Source organism: Equus przewalskii, chromosome 2 (genome assembly GCF_037783145.1).
Source record: "Equus przewalskii isolate Varuska chromosome 2, EquPr2, whole genome shotgun sequence".
NCBI classification, from domain to species: Eukaryota; Metazoa; Chordata; class Mammalia; order Perissodactyla; family Equidae; genus Equus; species Equus przewalskii.
The window spans coordinates 22,828,791-22,851,250 of NC_091832.1; the positions used below are offsets into that span (position 1 = coordinate 22,828,791).

The window sequence follows — 22,460 nt, forward strand, 5'->3', positions numbered from 1 at the left end:
GTGTGTGCGCGCGCGCCTATGTGTGAGTGCGTGTGTCTGTATCACTGTGTGTGTGCCGCGTGTGTGTATGGAAGGTGTATTAATGGGTGATCTTATAAATGGAAATGAGAGAACTGAACTTAAAAGAAACTGGTCAATTGTAAAACAAACAGGAATAAACAACCTTTTAGATGTAATTTGTGGTTTATCTGGAGGTGGAGGTGGCGCTGAAGAGGAACCCCCACCCCCCAATATTTTTTCCTTTGCTGCGCCTCCACCCCCAGCATTTGGAGCGGCGGAGAAGCGGCTCCGGAGTGATTAATCCGGGGATAATTCACCCCCCCCCCCGCCCCCCGGCGCGAACCCCGCGAAGCGGGATTGGAGCGAGTCATTTCCGAGAGCGCAGCGCGCCTCTCCCCGGCCGGGCGGACACTTGGTTCATTCCAGCCGCAGAAGCTCAGGGCTCCCGCGTACCGGGATTTTTTCCGAGCTGAAAGAAGCGCCAGAGCTCTCCTGACCTCCTTTCTCCTAGGCGGCGAGCGGAGCCTCTCCCTCGGCGCTGCCGGCCGCGCCATGCCGCGCTCGCGGAGACGGGAGCAGGGGCGCTGCGGCTGCCCCGCGGGGAGGGCTCGCGGCGAAGCCGGGATTTCGGCGCTCGTGCCTGGCGCGGGGAGCCGCTGGGGCCGCCTGCTGCCGCCGCCAACGCCGCCACCGCTGCTGCTGCTGCTGCTGGGTTGGGGGCTGCTCAGCGCCTCAGCCGCCGCGGGTAAGTCCGGCCGCGCCGGGGAGTCGGCGGCCGCCGCGCGCCCCACCCGAGCCCCGAGCCCACCCATCTCTAACCCGGTTCCTGTCCCTTCCCCCCTCTCCCCCTCGTAACCTTCTATTCCTCCCAAGCGCCCACCCTCCAGCTCATCCTCGCCTCTGTCTGCCCCCATCCTCCTCCACCCTCCACCGTGTCCTCACCTCTACCCTCACCCTCTTTGCTAACCCCAACCCCAGCCGCAACTTGGCCGGATCCGGCCGGTGTAGGGGCCTGGGAGACAGACATCCGCGGGGCACATGGACCATGGCTTCAGTTTCTCCAGCCTCTCAGCCCCCAAGGTGCCAGGCTTTTCCCCGATAAACTTTCCTGGAGCCCTCCCCGGCAGCCCGATTCTGGTTGGCACGCCCGTGCCGGAGGAATGGCGCGCCCCTTCCTCATTTCCGCGTCTGCAGGGTCTGCCCTTCCCTGCCCCCGCCCATTTTCTCCGGAATGAAGCCCGCGTCCCCTCCAGAGCCGCCAGGAGACTGCGGCCACCACCCCCCTCCCCAAGTGTCCCCCTCCCTTGGCACTCTGGATTAGCAGAGGCTCAGGTGGGCGCGCGCCCAGGGCGGGGGTCCCGAGCACGCTTTGCGGGAGGACTCAGGTGGGGGCTAGAGGGTGCTGAGAGACTGGGAGGCGGGGGCGGGGGTTGTGCTGAGGGACGGGGGAGGGAGTGTCGCCGCCAGGCTCCGCGCCGCCACATTCTCCTCGGTTCCCACTCCGCGCCAAAGTGCCCTTTCCCGCGCCCTGCTGCAGCCAAACGCCGGGGCTGCGGCAGCGGCGGCGCGGGCGGCGGGACCTGCTCCCGGCGACCGAGTCGGGGAGGGGGGCAGACCTGGTGGGTGCGGCGAGTCCTGGAACTTCGCGAGCGTCTGGCTGCAGCTTGAGTACCCGGAAAGGCATGCGGACTTTCGAGACAACCCCGTCCCCAGTGGAAACCACTGGCCTCGACTAGTGCCTTCCCACTTTATCCCCTGCACCCCTCTGAGGCTCGGTCTAACCACAGCCTAGAAAGTTCCTTGTTCCCCGGGTGGGGAAGGGTCCAAGGGGCGATGCCTGGGGCCGCATTTTCATTTAGCTCGGAGACTGACATCCACTGGGGAAGAAAACCCGTAACACCTGCTGCCCAGGCCTTGACTCAGAGCACCTCCGGCCTGGAGCCCTGCTGGGTTTTTTTGGTTTGTTAAACCGCCGATTGAACCTCCTAAGGCTTGGCCTCGGCCACCCCAACATCTTAGTTCTCCCTCCTTGCAGAGTGCGCCCCTTCCCTGGGGAGCTCTTCGGCCCACCCTGGGCTCCAGCATTTTGTGCGCCCGTCCCGGCAGACCGTGTGGCTAGCTCTTTAGCCGGGAATGTTAGGGTTGCTGGTCAGGGAGGGCGCCCCAGGCTAGCCCCAGCTCTCCCATCCCTACTTGACCGGACTTTCTCGGGTTCTCCTAAGAGTCATGGCCGCCGACACCCAGAGAGGGGCGCCCGAGGTGCACGGGCGTAGGAGCTCCGGCCTCGCGCACACCCACACCCACTGCGTGGCTGCACTGTTCACAACGACGCCGCTGGTCACCCAGACTTGCCACATGGGCGGTGAGGGGACCGTTGGTACTGGCTGTCAGGCCTCTGCGACGTTGGCCCAGGTGTGGTCCCTGTTCTGGCTTAGCGGACCTGAGATTGCCCCTGATGTGATGGAACTGTTTCTCTGGCTAGATTTCTCCCTGCCTCCTGGGCATATCATGCCCCTGGGGAAAGAAAAAGGCCGGTTCCCCGAGCTTGCACGCTGCTCCGTGGTGCTGGAGTGCTGCCTCCCGGAGAGCCATGGGCTTGCAGCTCTTGGGTCAGTAGAGAAGGGGTGGTGGAGAATGGCTTGGAGGGAGAGTGCTTGCTCTCTGGCAGGCTGCTCTGGCTTTCAATGCTTCCAATGCATTTCTTTTAAAACCTTTCCCGCATTTAGATGTGCTGTTTGGCCTTGCAAGCAGTGGAGGTTTGGAAATGGACTCCGTGACAGATGAGCCTAGGATCTGGCACATTAGAAGGGGAAGCACATTCATTTTGTGTTCTCTTCACGCTGTTGACTTTAAAAGAGCTCAGGACTGAATCGACTCCCTTCCTTGCCCCAGTGATGACTGGATACAATGAATAGGAGGATTTGAAAAGGGGGTGTGTCCTCCCCCGCCTTTACCTTCCACCTTGAACCCCTTGCATCTGTGCCCTGCCTCACATCCCTGCCCCCAGCCTCCTTAGACACTTCCAATCAGTTACCTCCTCTCCCTCCTTTAGCAATGGCTCTCCCTGTTTGTATGTTTCTCCTTGGCCTAAAAAGAGCTTCATCTTTAACATAAAACAAGCTTAACCAGACTTCTTGGCCCGATTGACCTTTTAGCTACCATCCTGTCTCTCTTCCTCTTTTACAAGTCAACTTTCTTCTAAGGGTCTTCCACGCCCTTTCTCTGCTATCGTTCACTCCCTGCATCCCGGCTTCTGTCCCCAGGACTAGAACTCTCTAGGAAAGATCCCTGATGAGCACCCTCATTACCAAATCCATCCTTCTTTCTCTTCCTTTACCACTCTGTGACTGTGAACATTTTGGGGTACTTCTTTTAAAATTTCTCTTCCTTGGGCCTCTGGGACACTGTGGTTTGCTGATTTTTCTCCTGTCTCTTGGCTGCTCCTTCCCAGTCTCTAATATGTTCTCCTCCTATAAGTATGGTTTCTTGCAGTGTCCGCTCCTTGTGCTTTTCCTCATTTCCTTTCACCACTTCCTGCGTGAGCTCATCCAGGCCCATCCCTTCCACTACTACACTCTGAAGCTTCCAGACAGATCTTTCCTGCCAAGACGTTTCTCCTGGTATGTGTCTGTTGGCTTCCTAGCCCATGGAAACTCTGGGTCTAGACAGCCCATATTTCCGGCTGGCTCTTGGGCATCTTCACCTGCATGTTTCCATTCCAAAGCAAACTCATTAGTTCCTCTCCTGAGCTCCAGGGTTCCCTCTGTAGGCTGGCGGTACCTGCAGGCTCCCAGTTAACCAGCCCAGAAATCTTAGTATCATCCCCAACTCCTTCCTTATCAGCTGACCATCAAGTTCTGTCAGTTTCATACTCTCAGTTGTTCTCAAATTTAGCTGCTTTTCTCTGGATTCAGAAGCTCTGAGCATTGAAAAGTTTGTAATGCCTCCCATCCCTTTAACCAGTAACTTTAATTCAAAATAAATCAAGATTGAACTATAAGAGTAAAGAATTCTGACACAGTCCTGATTTTTCCCATGCGAACCACTCCATTGCTTTACAAAAAATCAAATACCAAATTATTTTTTAAAAATTTTCCTTGCTTTGCTTGTGTCCTAAGTGCTTGCTTTCAGTAGGCCTCTTGCAAACGGGAGCACCGACCATACCCAGAGGTCGATTCCAGTACTAATTGAATTGTATTCAACATAGTTATTTATCTGCCTCGCCTAGTGAGCTGTGAGCTTCCTGAAGGCTGGGAGCCGCTTTGTTTCTCTTGGTATCCCCGGCACCCAGCTCAGGACCTGGCATAGAATTGGTGCCTGATAGATGGTTGTCAAATCAGCAGATGATTTAAAAAAATTTTTTCCTGGACATTTTTCTAGGGACTGATAAGGCTAAATCAAGAGTTTTAGGAGTCGAGAAAACCAGCTGGTTGGCAGAGGTAACAAGATGACAAAGACACCTGGTCCCCATATACTTTCCCCTCTGGAACTCAATGTCAGATTTAAGTCAGACAGCTTCTTAGGACCAATGCAACAGCAAGCCCTTAGCATACATCTTCCCTCCCTGCCTTCCCCAAAGGAAAGGCACCAATGTGTGGATTTGAATTTCCATTTGCAATTGAGCTGTAGGTTTGTGGTTTTAGAAGAATAAGCTGACCACAGCAGACAGGGTTGACCATATCCTGGGCTGGTGAGTGTGTGGCTTTGCTGAAGGTGAGGCTAGATTCAGGGGCAAGGGGACTGGAGAACCTGATTGCAGCGTCCTGGACACTGCAAGGTTTGAGTTTGTCCAGAAGAGTCCAGCAGGTGGCTTTGGCAGCATCACCTTGACTCATGTGTCTGACCCGCCTCTGTTTTCATCATCCTGGTCATGCCAGCAGGATTAAGGGAACCTGATTGCTCAGCAATCAGCCAGATGTTCCTCGTTGGAGAACAAGCTGATCTGACCTCTTCAAAAGGGATAAGTCATTCCTGTGCAGTGGGAAGGACTCGAAATCAGAGATGCAACAGGCCCAGCACAAACTTCCCTCATCCAGTGTGCCCATTAAGTGGAGGCTGGGGCTGAACAGGAGCACTGAGGACAAACGATTCAGTCAGGAAGTCTGTGTGCCCTCACTGTGTCCTCCCTACCCACTGTGCTCAGAAAGCTGTCTGGACACCTAGGGGAGTTACTACTAATCGCTGGTGTCCACTGAGTCCTCACCATGTGCTGGCGCCGTCCCAGGCACTTGCCGGTATTAACTCAATCCAACAGCCACCTGATGAGGCCAGCAGTGTTATGATCCCCATTTTATACGTGAAGAAATAGGTTCAGAGAGGACACATCACTTATCCACACTAGTCAGTGACCAAGCTGGGGATTGAAGGCAGATCTACCTGACTCCAAATGCCTTATTCGTAACAACACTGCTGTCCAGCTTCTAAGGGGACCCAGCTGGGGCTCCGCCCCGGGAATCCTTCTGCCCGGGCTGCCTGCCTCCACACTGCTCTTCTCACCAGGCTGCCCCCATCATTTATGCTGTGCTGCTTTTGGCACTTGAGGCCTGGATCGCAAACTTCCAACCCCTCAGGCAGCCACTGTCCATCCATCTCCACCACAAGCTCCTGGAGGGTGACTCCAAAGTCGTGCTTGGTTTGTTTCAAGTCCCAAACACCCATCTCGACTGAACTCTGCTGTGGGCGGTCACAACTGCCCAGGTTCCCCCTGTTGTAAAGCTCATCAGGGCATGTTGGAATGTCTTGTGTCATGAAATGATGTCCATCTTTATTCCCTCAAGGTCTGTGACCTCAGGCAAGCAGTGTGGCCCACATCGCAGCACATAGTGGACACTGAATAAACACCTGTTGAGAGGATCAGAGGCAAGTTCTCTGGAGCCCAAGGCTCTCTTTCCCTCAGACTTCCCTCTAAGACATTCCCAAGGCAAGGAGCTTGGAGGAGTGGGAATTTGTGAAGGAGTATCCCCAAGGCGGGGGGCAGCCTGGGCCCTTCTGCTTACTCACAGTCATAGCGCTCCGTGACTGAGTGCTGGCTAAGTACTTTATAGACATTACTGTTCAATTCTCACAATAATCCAGTCACTGTAATATTATATTGGAAGAGACTGAGGCTCAGAGATTAAGCAGTTAGAGCAAGGCTGTAGAGCAGGTAGATAGAGGAGGCAGGATTGACCCCAGGGCTGCCTGACTCCAGGGCCCATCCTTTTAGTTCTTGGAAAGCATTTGTCACAGGGCAGGCCCACTGTTAGCATCCAGTGTGTGTTAGATGCTGCCTCTATTACTACTGCTGTCTGCTTGCTTTCTGCACCAGCCTGTTAAAATTATAAGAGAAACCTTTCTAACACTATGCTGCACTATACGCATCAGCAAGTGTTTCCTCTTTGCTCCTCCCACTGAAAGCACATCCCTTAGGACCTGGCCAGTTGGCTCAATCCATCAGCCAATGTCAGCACCCTCTTCCTGGAAGGGTGAAGAGGGAGGTCCCTGTAGCGCCCCCTAGAGGTTGGAGAACGCCACTGACACTGCCCTTTTTGGGATTTCGTCCTGGAGAGGGATATGGCCTCCCAACCCCTCCTCTCTGCCTGCTGCAGAGATTTTCCCAGACAACAAGGGAACGTCTGCGTGAACCTGCAAGTGGAGGATGATTTCAGAGTCTTCTGCCTCACAGAGACTCTGTCTCAGGATTCACTGACTTTAAATAGAACTTGGCTCTCCCTTGGACATGCAGAAAGCAAGGGGTGGGCTAGGCATTGCGGGGAGTTTTCAAATTGAAAATGATGGTGTGGTTCTTAGAGCGCTTTCCTGGCTCTTGTAAGTTAAGAGAAGCAAAGGAAACGCATATTTATTTTCTTTCTGGAGAGCTCAACCCCCTACCTTTTATACCTCTCCTTAAAGATGAGATTCTCCATCTTTTTTTTCTCCTCTGCCACCCAAATACACACTTATCTCTTAGGCCTTTGGGAGAGCGTGAGACCCTTTGGCTTTCTCATGTAGCTTCATGTGACATGAAGAATGGTCATGCCCCCATATGAAATTATGAATAAGAACTTTGGCCAAGCAGGGGCTGAGAGGGGAGGGGAGGGGTCGGAATATGATGGGGTGGGATTGGCGAAGTAAGATAATTTGAGATGGACTGAGACCAGGTAGGAAGGAGGGAGTTGAGTGGGATCACCAGTGGGTTGGGCTGTACTGGAATGGGATAGATAGAATGAATTGGGATGGATTGAGATGGGTTGTAGAATGGAATGGAATAGTGTTGACTAAAACATGATAGTTTGGGGTGGGATTGAGAAGGTAGGGTATAGAGTATTCAGGGGATTGACTGAGATGGGATGAGGTGGGTGGGATAGGAATGGGTTAGAGTGGATTGGGATGGGATGGATGGAGTTGGGGTGGAGTGGAATGGGACAACCGGGATATGGTAGAGTGGAAGTGAGTGTCATGGTGGGATGAGGTGAGATGAGGGTGAGTCAGGATGTACTAGGGTGGCTTGTGTTGGGTGAATTGGGATGGGATACTGGGAGATGTGATGTGGTCATATAGCAGTTGAGTGGGCACCGTAGGAAATGGGAAATGAGGGGGGGCACCAGAAACAGCTTGACCAGCTTCACATTATTATAGCATCTTCATCTTCCTCCCAAGAACTCTTCAGTTTCTTATTTGCCTGAACTGTGAAGTTTCGAGCAGATAGAAAGTCCGCATCAGCTCTTGCTTCCACATTGGCATGGGGCCTAAGATGCTGGAGGCTCTACTCTCCTGGTATAAGGGATCATTCTTCAGAGAGACATTGGGAGTCCTGTGTGGCCATCACCATGAACCCTATCAGAGAAATATGCCAGGCACGTGCCAGGAGCCCTACTGTAGCCCATGTGAGGCCCAACATCAGAGAAGGACGCTGTGCCCACCTCAGAGCCAGTGAGGTGGCCATACCCACAAAAGGCGAAGTCCTGAGTGGTATAGGGGTTCACCTCTGTGGCCCCCTCTTTTGGGGAGTCTTCCCGTTGGAAACTGCCTTTCACTTTCTACCTACTTGCTTCTGTATTGTCGGAAAATTTTGAACTGAATTGATCTCTAAGGGGACATCAGTCCTATCCTTGAAAATCATCATTATAAGGAACTCTTATGATGCTAAAAATAATGTATGTATAGTTAAATTCCTGAGAGCACCAAGATAACTCAGAAATTTATTCGAGAATCTCCCGTGTGGTCTAGAGCAGAAAATCAGGGCTTATCTTGCGGCACAAATGGACTTCCTCCCTGCCAATGTCTAATTTATACTCAATTAAGTGCAATTATAATCCAGAAACCTCAAAAAATTGTGTGTCCATCTTCTATGTTTTCAAAGAGGAAAGAAAATAAGTTCCATTATTAAGTAGCTACATCTATTTATTGATTGAAAGTAAGCGCGTGTGACAGTTGTAACTTTAAAGGGAGAAATCAGAGACTTTGAAGTTTAGACCATTTGAGATACAAGTGTATGATCAGAGAATGCGAAGGCATTTTGTGCGAAATGATTGATGGCCCTTTCGGAGATGAGCCAGTGTGGCAGGGTCGACTCAGGTCCCAGGACGTTTGTCCATGAGTTGCTGCCTGACTCCTGACTCCTGACTCCAGCCTGAGTCCCGCTTACCACCTGCAGACCCTAGTTGCTTCCTCCATCGCCATTTCAGGGGTGGGGGCCAAGGATGGGGAGAGGCTGAGAGATTGGGTGAGGCTTGGTGATGATGTGTGGGCTTCTGGCACATTATTTGGTGATAAGAAGGAGGTGAAAGTTTAATGGTTTATTTTCAATCTATGTTAAATGTTCCTAGCATGAAAACAGCCATGTCAAGGTTGGCATCCTCTCCTCCCAGGACCTGTGTGGCCCCTGTCCTCCTGGCCCTTGTCATCGTGTAATAGAAGGGCTGACCCACAGCAGATCCATGGCTGGCTGGGAGGAAGACATTCTGATATATTTGATAAGTCTCGAAATTTGGCCTGAGAGTCAGGAAACTCATCTTCCAGCTTTGGTCGTGACTCTACAACCCATATGACCACGAGTGAATGATTTCATCTTCTTTGGGTTGCATTTCCTCCCTTATAAAATGGGGATAATATTACCCATCTTGTCTATGTAATGCTGGACTTGGAAGCTCTCTAATCAACAAAGCAAAAAGGACCCAGAGATATTAGAATAGGTCACTAGTCTAAGCCCCATGCAGTGGGAGATCCTGTCCAGTGGCCAGGCCAGCTTGGCTTCCAAGGATTCAAAACTTCCTACCTCTGCAGACAGCCTGCCCGGCTGTGCTTCCGGTGCATGGGCTGCGGGTGAAGGAGGGTGGACTCGCTGAGCTTCCTAGCCTTGATCCATTCTTACCCTCCCATGGCCCTTGTGGCTGGCTGCTCCCGAGAACTTGGTAGGGAGGACACAAGCAGTTGCCGTCCACGGCCCTTCAGACGTCTGCCGCAGCCTCCTCCCTCCCCTCCCACCCACTCCCGGGCAGCCTCGCTGTGAGTCCTGTCTGGGAGAGCTGGCTGCTTGGATTTTACTTTTCCTAACACATCCATCCAGGGGACAAGATGTGCACTGAGGCCTTTTAACTCCAGCAAGATGAAAATTCCCTCTGTTCGAGGACCGTTGGGACTCACGTCTCCTATGACATTTTGTTCCAAGAAACACGGAAAGAGTAAAATGTTACAAAGATAGTTTTTCTGAGTTATGTGGAAGACACAGTTGGGTGTTTTCTGCTTTTTTTTCAGTCTCAGGTGCCTAACATTGAATTAATTCCACCCTCAGACCATGACACTTTATCATCTGTCTATATAAGGCCCTTCTTGTTTTATTTTACATTTTCTCCTCTCTTTATCCCTAATCCCAAGACTATTGTTACTCTCTCCCGTCAGTATCCACTCTGATATATTTGATATCTGTCTTGAAATATGCATGGATCCTTATAAAATATATAGGGTTGTTTTGCATGTATATGTATTTTTAACTTATATAAATGATAGTGAACTATAAATTTCATCCAGTTTCTGACTTTATTTACTCAACACGATATTTTAAAGGTCTAGCTCTTCTCCTTGTGTGTGTCTAGTCCTTGGTTTCTAAATTCTGTATTGCGTTATGAGTTGTGTATCCATTGCATTCTATGTGTCCATTCCCCTGGGGTTAGACGCCTGGCTTGTCTGTAACTCCTCCCAGACACACACGAAGTTCTGAAGACCATCCTTGTACACACTTTCTTGGGACCCTGTGTGAGAATAACTCTGGGCTATACAAATGGAGGATAGGGATCCCTGAGTTAATATGTTAATTTTTCTGTGTTCTGCCATAATGTTTTCCAGAATGGCTGTGCCAGGCACATTTCCACCAAGAGTGCACAAGAGTTTCTTGTCATCACCAATACCTAATATTACTCACCTTTCTAATTTTTGCCATTTTGATGAGTTTAAAGTGCCATCTCGTTGCTTTAATTTGCATTTCTCTGATTGCTGGTAAGTTCGAATATCTCTATATGCTTGTTAGCTGTTTGAACTTCTCTTTTTGTGAATTCCTATTCACGTTCTTTGCCTATTTTTAAATCAGACTTCCTGTCTTAATTTAGAAAAATTCTTGGTTGATTTGCAGAAGTTCCTTTTATATTCCCTTTGTCAATTTTAGAGGTTACAAAAAACTTCTAATCTCTCGTCTGTCTATTTTCTTCTGTCGTCTTTCTTTGGACAGAAATGCTTCATTTTGATGTAGTCGGATCCATCTGTGTTTTGTGGAAGGCAGAATTTGAGACATGGGGGTACTAACAAGCTAGGGGGCAGGAGAGGTCCCCAGGCCCCTGAGAGTCCACCCTCTTGCAGGGCTGGCTCACTGTATGGGAGGCTTTGAGGAACTCAGAGCCTTCCTGTCCATATTGGGATCCCAAATCCTACAGGAGGTCTCTCCTCTGGCTCAAGGCTCTGTGTTTTCTGAAGATGCCAGTTAAAGTACAAATCAGTTACTTGATGGGTGCCACACTTAGAGAACGTGAGGGATTGCTCAGTCCTTTAGCAAGGCATTTATTGAGCGTCTGTGCTGTGCCTGAGCTCTCAGATGCACTGAGGACATAGTCAAGTTTTATAGATAAGGGTACATAAGAAAGACAGCTATACACATGTTCACAGCAGCATTATTCACAGTATCCAAAAGGTGGAAGTAACCCAAGTGTCCACCGATGCATGAATGCGTAAACCAGATGTGCTATGTATGTACAGTGGAATATTATTCAACCTTAAAACAGGAGATTCTACATGCCACAACATGGATACACCTTGAAGACATTTTGTTATTAGCGCTGTTGAGTGAATCCTGACTCCTAGCGACCCTGTGTACAGCAGAACAGAACCCTGCCTGGTCTTTTTTTGCTCCATCCTCTCCCCTTCATGTGCTCTGTCAGACAATGATCCGCTGCTATTCATAGAGTTTTCATGGCCAGTTTTTCAGAAGTGGGTGGCCGGGTCCTTCCTAGTCTGTCTTGTCTGTAAGCTCCGCTGAAACCTGTCCTGTGGGTGACCCTGCCGGTATTTGAAATACCGGTGGCATAGCTTTCAGCATCACAGCAACACGCAGCCGCCACAGTATGACAACCGACAGACAGTGGTGTGGTCCCCTGATTGGGAAACAAACTCGGGCCACGGCGATGAGAGCTCTGAATCTTAACCACTAGACTGCCAGGGCTGGCTTTGAAGACACTATGCTCGGTGAAATACGCCGGTCACAAAAGGATGAGTGCTGTGTGATTCCACTTAGACAAGGTACCTAGAGCACTCTAGTCCAGAGACAGAAAGTAGAACAGTGCTTGCCAGGGACTGGGGGAGGGGGAACGGGGCGTTAGTGTTTAATGAGTACAGAGTTTCAGTTCTGCAAGATGAAAAGAGTTCTGGAGCTCGATGGTGGTGATGGCTGCACAACAGTGTGAATGTACTTAATGCCACTGAACATACGTGTAAAAATGGTTAACGTGGTGACTTTTATGGTGTATGTATTTTGCCACAATTGCAAAAATAAGAGGAACAACTATGTAGACTCAAGGGGTCAGAGAAGGCTCCTAGAGCAAGGGGTGTTTAAGCTGACCCTTGCAGGACGGCTGGCAGAGAGGGAGCAGGGGGGCCTTCCAGAAGTGGAAACCCGTCTGCATGGCTCAAGGCACGTTCAAGGTCTGGCGGGAGTTCAGTGTGATGTGAAGTTCTGCTAACCGGGCAAGGGCAGCGAGGTGTCTGGAGGGTCCTAAGCAGACTGTGGCCCCGCTGGCTTGGCAGGCAGGCGCGGGTCTCTGAAGTCAGGAGGCGATGATGAGGGCAGGGCAGGGCCAGGCACTGCGTGGGTGCATGGAGCCCCATGGGGAGAGGTCGGCAAGGAGGGGAAGAGGGAATCCTTTTCCCTCTGCATTTCCTCCACCCTGGTCCCCGCCTCCCTAGAGAGGGCCATCTGATAGAACTGCCAGAGTCCATGGAGCCCGCTGCATAAACCGCGGATCGAAAATCACAGTTCTGTTAATCCTGCCTCAGTGAGAATGTCCCCAAACTTCCATCAAGGAAGAAAATGAAAATAGGAAATCTGCGTCCTTGGGGGCGACTCAGCAGGCCATTTCAGGCTTAACGCAGCGAGCTGCATTTGGGGGATGTCAAGTCTGCATCCCCCTCCCTCAGCATCTTCATTATCTGTCCTGGAAGGCGTTCTTTAGGGAACTCTGGCATGGCTGAGAATGGCCCGGTCCTCTGCTTAAACCTCAGGGCACCCCCAGGAAGTCCGTCATTTTGCAGTTGAGGAAACTGAGGTTTGAGGAGATGAAGTCACTGGCTCACATAGCTAAGGAGGGGGAGAGCCTGGATTCAAACCCAGTATGATTCTAGGGCCCACAGGCTTAACCATCACTGTCCCCAGGGTTCCCAGTTAGAGATGTAGATACGCAGGCCCACCCCTGATCTTCTGAATCAGAGGATCTAGGAGGGGGTGTGGCGCCTGCATCTCTAATCGGTTCCTGGTGATGATGATGAAGATGATGCTGATGATGCACATTGAGTCTGTGCAGGTACCTCTTAGTCTGTGTGTGAGTCTGGGTGGAGAGCTCCCTGGGTCTGAAGGTGGAACTCCCAGGAGATGGGCCTTCAGCCATCCACTCCAGTCCTCCCCTTGCGATGACCCGGTCTTGACCTCGCCCAAGAACAAACGGAGGAAGGGCTTCCCACTCCACTCTACCTCCTTTGCCCTCACCCACACCCCGGTGGAGCCAGGACCTGTCCCCAGAGGTCCTGCAGCCCCCCAGAGGCGACCTGGTTTGAGCCATTGAGGTTTGGTGGCTCCCCAGAGGAGCTGGGGGAGAGCGCTGGCCCGCAGGCTGCATTAACATTCCTAAACTGCTGGGCACACTTCACAAGGCCCCGTGGGTGAGGGCTGGCCTGGCTGCTCAGAGCTCCTGAATCACCAAGTCCTTCCACCAGCCCCTGATTTGTTAGGTGAGAAATCAGGGCCCTCAGGGAGTTTTATCCTCAACTTCCTCCAGCTACTAATTCCCATTATTCTAGATTTAATACTTGCTGAAGAACAGACACAAAACACTGAAATGACATTTTCCTCCGGCCTGGTGGTGGGAGGCAGCTGGCATTTTAGGACAGAGGCCCGGCAGGCGGGCAGGGTCAAGGCAGGCAGAGGGAAGCTCCCGTGGGTGGGGCCAGGGAGTTCGGGTTCCAGCCCTGGCTTTGTTCCTGGGCCAGAGCAGGACCCGGCCCCCAGGGGAGAGGTCCTAGCCCAGGGGAGGGACTTTTAGAGTCTGCAGTGCCTGTGAGGAGCCAAAGACTCAGCAGGGAACCCAAGGCAAAGGGCCAGTTATGCAAATAGGGATGCTAAGGCAGGAAGTACAGAGACAGTGGGAGGCCCAGTGGTGGCATTCATTCATTCATTCATTCAGCCAGACATTTCTTGGGTTTCAGAAGGTGAGCGAGGGACTATTAAAAGAGAGCCCTGGGAGAAAAAGATTTCACCATCAGAGGAGTTTGGCAAACACTAGGCCCTTCGTTTCCAGTGTGCTCCAAGGCCTTGCCAGGAAGCTTAGGAAAGCAGCCTCTTAGGCTCAGGCGCCCACCTATGACTCAGAATCTGCATTTTAACAAGATCCCAGGTGCTTCCTGTGCCTGGGAGAGTCTGAGAAGCAGGAGAGGACGCACTTTCTGAGCACAGACTTTGGAGTAAGGCGAACCCAGGGCAGATCCTGGCTCTAGTTCCTTCTGGGCCTCAGTTGCTGCATTGGTAAAATGAGGCAAAACGCTTGACCTCACAGTCATGCTGTGAGGTCCCCACTTGCAGAGTACCTGGCTCTGAGCACGCAGCCCTCTGGCCCCTCGGTCCCTATAAGTCCGTGTCCCACTGACAGGAGGTTTGGGTTCGTTTGTTCACTCCTGTGTCCCTGGCACCTGGGACAGAGCCTGGAGCATGGGAGATGCTCCATCAATATTTGTTGAATGAAAGAATGCTCATCAGTTGGTTGTCAGGTGAAACTGAACAGCTTAGAAGCCGATTTCTGGAGCAGCGGAGACACAATTAGATTTTCCCTTCTCTTTTCTGTTGCTGCACCAGATTATGGCAGATTTCCCAAGGTGAAGGATTTCTGAGAGGCTGGGGCAAGGGGGTGGGGCAAATTTTTGATACAGAGCGATGAGATAGCTGCTCTCTGTCAGCCTGTGTTTCAGGAAGATTCTGTGGTTGCTGAGATCTTTGAGTTGAAAGCTGTTGTTAAAATTAAATATTTTGAGAAGTGTTAGCCATTAACACCTTAGTAAAAATGAGTGGATCAATCTGGAGCAGTTAGGGTCAGGTAGGGTGGTAAAGGGTAGATTTGTTTGTATCGATGTCCCCAGGGCTCAGATTTTGAACCCAGAAGTTAATCTGACCCCACCTCCTCCTCTTTTTCCTCTTGACCCAGCCCTTGTCAATCAGCCTCTCCCAATCAGCTCAGTCCCTGGTGTCCCCACCCCTGGCTCTGGACCCATCTGAACCGCAGGCTCCATCTTGGGACCATTCTCATCTCTGGGGCAGCCTCATCCACTTACTCTCCTGAACAACCGTATCTTCTACATCACAGAAAAATTGGAAACAACTAAAAGAAACAAGTGTACGAACGTTGCCATTGAATTTGGGTAGGGAAGCACTGAGGACGCTGTGCCTGCGCTACCCAGGAGCGTCACTGTCCTCATCACCATTCCTGCTCCCCGTTTCTCTAATCCCTCCTCCCCTTGGTTCCCTTCCCATTAGTCCGTAAACACACTTTGTTTTCATCTTAAAAACACACTAAACAACACCCCTTCGTTGACTCTGCACCCCCTTCTGGCTGTCACCCGGCTCTCTCCTTCCCTTCCCAGCCATGCTTCCTGAGATGGTGTCTGCCAAGTCATTTCTCAGCGCCTGTCATCTGGCTTCCACCCTCCTCACTCCAGGGGAAGTGCTCCAGCCCAAGGCACCACATGACTTCCTACTTCGCAAATCCAAGCGTCTCTCTTGGCTTCTGGACTCTTCTCAGTCTGGCCGCAGCCTGCCTCTTGACCTTCCGTCTGTCCTTTCCCCTCTTCAGCATCTGACACTGCCCTCCCGCTTACAGGTTGCTTTCCTGTTGCCTCTTCCAGGCCTTTGGCCTTAGCCTTCCTCTCTTTGGCTTTAGCCACTATCCGAACGGCGATAATCCCCATGTCCCACATTTAGGTCTCCTGGGCCCTGAACTCCAGACCCACATACCACCCTGATGGTCTGTGGGCCCCACACTCTCAATTCCCCCCTGACTGGCTCCCTTTCACTAATGGTGGATTCTTGAGCCTTCCCACATCCTCACCAGTGCTGCTTGGCTCGAGCCTCACCCTTTGCTTCTGGACCCTTGGGACCCAGCACGCTGGCACTGGCAGTGGCAGCAGTGTGGTCTCCCATGGCCACTCTTGCCTTCCTCCCATCAGTGGTGCGTGCTTGGGTCAGAGAGATACAGGGAGTGGGTCCACTCTCTGGGATGGGCGGGGAGGGGCAAGACAAAGATCAGTGAGAAGCTGGCACCCCTTGAGGAAGTGACAGAAACTCTGAAGCTCTTGGGACAAGAGTGAACTTGGAAGACGTTCAAGCTGATATGCCACTAACACCTGCCCTAGCAGCCCCTTCCTTCTGGGCTTCCGGCTGATGGGGTATAAGAACAAAGATTGCTAATTGGCTGGGGCAGAAAGTACTGATTCATTTCTTGATAGCTGGGCATGTGCCTGATACCCCTCAAAACAGGCTTTCTGGTGCATCATGGAGCACGCGGCTCAGCCCTGGCCAAATGGTACCTTCCACCTGCCACCAGGAGTCTGAATCTTGGGCGCTGAGCACTCAGCAGCCTCTGCAGAATCAGGGCTGGGACGGGGTCTGCATGGACAGTCAGTGTCCACTTTCCCAGCCAGCTCTCACGACAGGCTTGCTCTACCACCACTCCCGTCGTTGTTAGGTAGGACAGGGGCAACTGGTGAACAGGCTTTGCCTTTCAATTCAGTGGCCCTCCCCACGGGTAAAACATGGCCCAGTGAGGGGTGAGGTGGGAGGTGGCAAGAAGCCATGCCCAGCACAGGGGGAAGGGAGGCCCCCTCCTCTGTGCTGAGACTGCTCTGGGGGAGAGGGGCAAGGCTCCTAAATGTCTCTCCCTCCCTCAATACAGCCCACATTTGTTATGATGGGGGCTCTCTCCCAGTCCCTGAGTTGCTCCCAAGAAACTTAGGGTTTTTTTCCCTTAAGATTGGCACCTGGGCTAACAACTGTTGCCAATCTTTTTTTTTTTTTTCTGCTTTATCTCCCCAAACCCCCCTGTACATAGTTGTATATCTTAGTTGCAGGTTCTTCTAGTTGTGGGATGTGGGATGCTGCCTCAACGTGGCCTGACGAGTGGTGCCATGTCCGCACCCAGGATCTGAACCCTGGGCCGCCGCAGCAGAGTGCGTGAACTTTACCACTCGGCCACGGAGCTGGCCCCTTAGGTTTTGAAGCACTGTTTCCAGGGGCGTGGATTCTTTTCCCTATATTTGTCCCTAAAAGACATATGTAACTGCCAGTTGTTTTCGGGTCCATCACCCGCCCTGCGACAGTGGTGGAGACTCTCTCAAGGGGCAGGAGCAACTTCACCAGCGCTCCCAGCTCCCTTCAGATGTGCCCTGCAGACTGTGGAGGCAAAGCCACATCCAGCACTAGGAAGCAGACAGGCAGCCCTGCCTTTCCACCTTCCCGCTCTGCCCTTCCAGAGCCCCAGCCCCCGTCCCACCGTCCTGTGACCTCGGCCTTTATCCCTCTATATCATCTGAGTTGAGGCCCTGAGATGTTCCTGACTTGGGTGGTTCTGATCTCTGGCCCTGGGAACAAGCATCTTCTTGGGAACACATTCTTACCCCCTTTATCCAAGGCTGAGACTACTTGCATTCATTTCCCCAAATGCCCCACATGGCAATTTCCCCTTTCAAAGCAGCAGGCAGCCCTGCCAAGGGGCTGAAATTTCTCATACAGTTAGGCAGGGGGCCTGGGGAACCCAGCATTCCTTCATTGTCAAGCCTCTGGGGTCCCTGGAGGGCCGTGGCTGAGTCCCACCAATCGGAATGGACAAAGGGCAGCGTGACCTCACTGAGTGGGAACAGTTCCAGCCCGGAGCAGCTACTTGGCATTTCTTTGGCCTGTGCATTTTGATCGCAGATAAATGCAGTTTCTGTTGGGCCCTTTGAAATCTTGAAAATAGCTCACAACCTCTCATTCCTGCCTTTGAAGCCCCGTAGGTGTGTGGGAACTCCAGGCGGGGAACACCGAGCTTGTCCAGTTCCTCTACAACCTCCCTGCCACGCCTTTCTTCCTCTCTCAAGTTTGGAAGCAACTGAGTGAAAAACACAAGAGGAATCCACTGGAGAGATGGAAATGTCAGCTTCATTACTGATAGAGATGATTGGAGCATGTGGCTTTGGATATGCGGCCAAATTGGCTTGTTAATATATCACTTTTGAATACCCACTCACGGGCACAAGGGGACAATCTTGGGCCTCCCTCACAGGGGCCAAGCCTGCTGGGCAAGGTTAGGGAGGTGCCAGGCACGTGGGGCTGGGCTGAGCGAGCCACGTTCTTTCCCCAAACTCACTGTTTAGACAAGTCACCCCCCCTGCCCCAGCCCCCAATAGCATGGAGAGAGAGTGAAGGTCAGAGAGACTGGAAAAATATGTGTGTCTGCAGTGCTTTGTCCTCTAGGGCCGTGGAGGGGGAACACCCTCCCCTCTAAGGAGACAGGAGGGGGACAAGCATGTGCTCTCCTCCATGGCCACCAGGATCTGGGCCTGAACAGGTCAGCATCACCAGCAGCTGAGGGGTCTGGGGCAGGCGAGACAGGCCCCCCCCACCCCCCAGGGAGGAAGACTTGGATGCCAGGCAGCCTTGGAGGTTTCTCAGAACCCTTACCCCGACTGAGAGGAGATGTTGACTAAGACGTTGATCATCTGGCCCGCTTATCTCTGTGACATATTTAAATAAGAAAATAAATCGTTCGTTTTTCTTCTCCCTTCATTGTCCCCTTGAAGAGTAAATGGAGAATCTGCTTCATCCAGGTGAATCGTTAGGAAATGGCACCGCTGCTTAAAATGCATCCGCTCTGGAGTCAGACCTGCTTCTCCTTGGTTAACTTCTTGATGGAAACTGATGTCCGATTAGGACCGGGCACCATACATTTGCTTTGCAGATGAAGGACCAAACTGAGTGGAAGAGGAGCAGGCGGGAGACGACAGAGAAGATTTCTAGCATAAGGCGGTAGCAACGCCGAGAGACTTTTTCCTTCTTTCCTCCCCCCTCCCTCCTTCCCTCCATTCCTTCTTTTTTCCTTCCTTCCGTGCATCCCACCGTTTGTGCACCCATTCAGCCGAGTTGTGCTGAACTCCCACTTTGTGCTGGGCACTGTGTGGGGTTCTGGGATGTAGAGCTGAAGACATGCGTGGCATTTGTCCCCCCTGTCCACCCCCAATGCCCTAGGCTTTCATTCTTTCTAATGTGTCACCCCCGGGCTGGATAGATAATTAGATAATTTAAATGCAGTGTGATGAGTGTCACACTAGAATTTAGTGTGGGACTGGGATGGGGGTTATGGGAGCACAGAGGAAGGGCAGGAATCCAGCCAGGGGCTATCAGGGATGACTTCCGGATCTATTTTGAAGGTAGAGCCAACAGGTCCAGGGGGATTCAGTCTGGGGAATACAGAGAAAAGTAAACAGCGGCTTCATTAGCTGGTAACTATTGCAGATAACGGCCAGGGAGGCAGCTTCTCTGGGGCGACCATGCTGCCTTGCCTGTGTGGGACACCTGCTCGATTCTGCTTCTGACTACCTTGGTCACATCGCTGAACCCAGGCGCTGTGCCGCAAGACCCCCATGAGATAGGTGGCCCAGTTATTCCCATTTTGTAGAAATAGAAGGTGAGGTTTGAAGGAATGAAATGACTTAGCCAAAGATCACACAGCGGGAAAGGGATGGAGCTGAGACACCAACCGTGTGGAATCTTGCAATAGTGTTTCCACAGCTGTGTCCACCACAGCACACAACCCAGGATCCCTCTACGGAGTCCAGCACTGGCACTCCTCACACACCATTGCTATAACAATAGCAGTTATAACATCATCTTCATGTTTGGAGTCCCCACGATGAGCCACTGTGCCGAGCACTTTACAGACCCCATCTCATATGAGTCTTACAACAGATTTGCAAGCTGGATGGCATTATTATCCCCGTTTTGCAGATGGGCAAACTGAGGCTTGGCGATCTAACTAATGGCTCAGCGTCACACATGATTGGTAAGTGTTAGACCTGAATTAGAACCCAGGGCTGCACAACCCCAAGGCTCATGCTGCTGAGCAGAACATTATTTACACCCTCCTTTACAGTTTCATCAAGGAAATGGAGAGAAGGCGCCGTTCTCATCCTGCGTCACTCCCTGCACGTGTCCCTGTCGCTGGCCAGGCCTCATCTGTGTAAAGGGGGCAGCCATTCCTGCCTGCCTGGCTTGGATAGAGACGGTGGCAGGCTCACCAGGGCCCGGCAAAGACCCGGTTTCATTGGTTTGTAAGGCACTCCATAGCTGAACTGCAGGGCTCTTGTCTCCTGAAGGCCGGGTGTCTGCCTGAGAGGAGACTGAGGCGGCAGAGAGGAGCCACGTGTGGGCCTTGGCTCCAGGGACAAGTCGTCTGATCTGATTGTTCAGATCCATCGTCTCTTGGATATGCCCATCATTTGCTCACGACCATCAGATGAGGAAGGATAAGAAGCTCTTTGGAGACTGAGGGGGCAGCTGGGGCAGGATGACCCCTGTCTCTTCTCCAAAGGCCCCAGCAGCAAAAGGAAGGGGCACAGGAGCTGCTCAGGGTATCTCATGACTCACACATCACACTCCGAAACAAATATGTGCCCAGCTCTGTGCAGTGTTGCTGGGGTGCACGGAGGCTGTCCCTGCCTGAGCTCACATACCCATTGGGGAGGCACACGTGGAAACACACAGTACGTTGCTGTCCCCAGAAACCTGGTAGTCATCCTTGATGTTTCCCTTTCTCCTTTCCTCCCCCCACCTCAAGCCATGAGCAAACCCTGTTGGCTCCACCTTCAAAATGCATCTGGGATCCAGCCCCTCCCACTGCCTCCATCACAGCCCAGGAGTCCGAGCCAGCGTCTCCTTTGTCTGGACTCCTGCAGAAGCTCCTCTGTGGTTTCCCTCTTATTTTTGCCTCTTGTCACTTTTCCTCCAACCCAGCAGCTGGAGAGCTTTGAATAGTCGTAGTCAGAACATTCGTTTCCCCGCTCAGAGTCTTGCAGTGGCTCCATTGCGTCCTTTCCGTGTTCTCACTCCTGGTTCCCTCCCTGCCCTCATCTCCCCTGAGACTGGCCTGGCTTACTCTGCTCGGGCCAGTGGCTGCCCTGCTCTTCCTCGGACTTGCTGGCTGCGGACTGGTGGTCTGGGGCTCGGCATCCCCGGGTGGCATCAGGACTCACTCCATTGCTTTTATCAGCTCTTGGTCAGCTGTTGCCTCCTTGGGGAGGCCTCTCCAACTTCCTTATCCACAGTAATGCCCTCCTTCACTTTGTGTTACATTTCTTTATGGTCCTTTTAACCACCTGACATATTGTATATGCATTTTTCCCCCATTTACTGTCTGTGTCCTCAAGTAAGCTCCACGAGGTGGAGGAGCTGGGTGCTCTGTTCTCTGAGGTATGCTCGACTCCTAGGACAGTCTTGCACGTCATAGGGGCCCAGTGAGTATCTGTTGGGTGTGGAATGAATGAATGGAGAGATGGAACCAAGACTTATGGAAGCCCAGAGGATGGAGCAAACAACTCCAGTGTGTGGTGGGGTGGGGTGGGGGTCATCGTTGGGTGAGTTGACAAGTGAGCCGGGACATATAGGAAGAGCAGGCAATTTTCTGGGAAAGAAAGGCGGGGATATGATCCCAGGAAGAGCCCCCAGACCTCAAGGGCCCACTGTTGACAGGAGCAGAGGAGGAGTTCCACGTGGTGGGGGTGCACCTTGTGTTGTGGGCAGTGCCACAGAATTGAGCTTCGCGGGGTTGGGGGTGGGTGTGTGGGGGGGTGTGGGGCAGTGGAGGAGGGAGAGCGTGGCTGCTCCCTGTGAAGAGATTACCACCCTGGCCTCTGGAGCCAGCCCAGCTGGGTGTACATCCCAGCCCTGCAGGGAAACCTCATAAGTCACCGTTTGAGGTGGCTATTAACTCATCGCTCAGGACCTGGGAGAACAGGGTTGGGGCGTTGTCGGAAGCACCGGTTGGAGCTTCAGAGAAACCTAGGCTTAAATCTTGGCGCTGCCCAGTACTAGCCTGCATAAGAGACTTAATAATCTCCTTCGGCCTCAGTACCCTTCTCTAAAATGAGAACAGCAATCCCTAATTCACAAAGTCTTTGTGACGATGCAGTGAGATGATGTACATGAAGCACTCACCTAGGCCTGGCCTGGAACTCGGTCATGGTTGCCAAGGCAACGAGGTCTGCTGAATCCAGAGGGATCAGGAACATTGGGAGAAACTTGCTCATTAAGCTCTTCCGGGGCCGCAGGTGTTCTCCAGACATTTACTTGGTGCTCATCTGCGAGGGGCCATGCTGTTGCTCAGAGACCCTGCACTCTAGGCTGCTCCTTCCTTCGGGTCCTCAGAGGCCCATGCTCCCTCCTGCCTCTGGGCCTTTGCACATCCTGATTCCTTAGTGTGGGCTGTCCTTGCCCCCTTTCGCCTCATCAACCAAGGCTCATCTGTCACATCTCGGCTCAAGGGTCACTTCCTCTTCTGGGACCCCCAGTCTAGATCATTCTCGTAGAATTGTGTTCCTCACCCTTGGAGAGCTTATCTCAGACGATAACTAAACATGAATCAGAGTTATGCATCTATTATTTCTCTTCCTCATAGACTGTAAGCTTCTGGAGGGCAGGGACTGTGTCTGGC

General features: G+C 52.3%; 1 protein-coding gene across 4 annotated transcripts in view; it reads left to right on the plus strand.

The window, feature by feature from the left end:
- The first annotated feature begins 416 nt into the window (after nucleotides 1-416).
- Nucleotides 417-22,460, plus strand: part of CSMD2 (CUB and Sushi multiple domains 2) — a 592,849-nt gene continuing 570,805 nt past the window's right edge. For all 4 annotated transcript variants that reach the window (XM_070594988.1, XM_070594992.1, XM_070595001.1 and 1 more), the window contains exon 1: nucleotides 417-745. In XM_070594988.1, coding sequence (XP_070451089.1) covers nucleotides 553-745 — 193 coding nt within the window. In that variant the 5' untranslated portion in view covers nucleotides 417-552. The remainder of the gene's footprint in view (nucleotides 746-22,460) is intronic.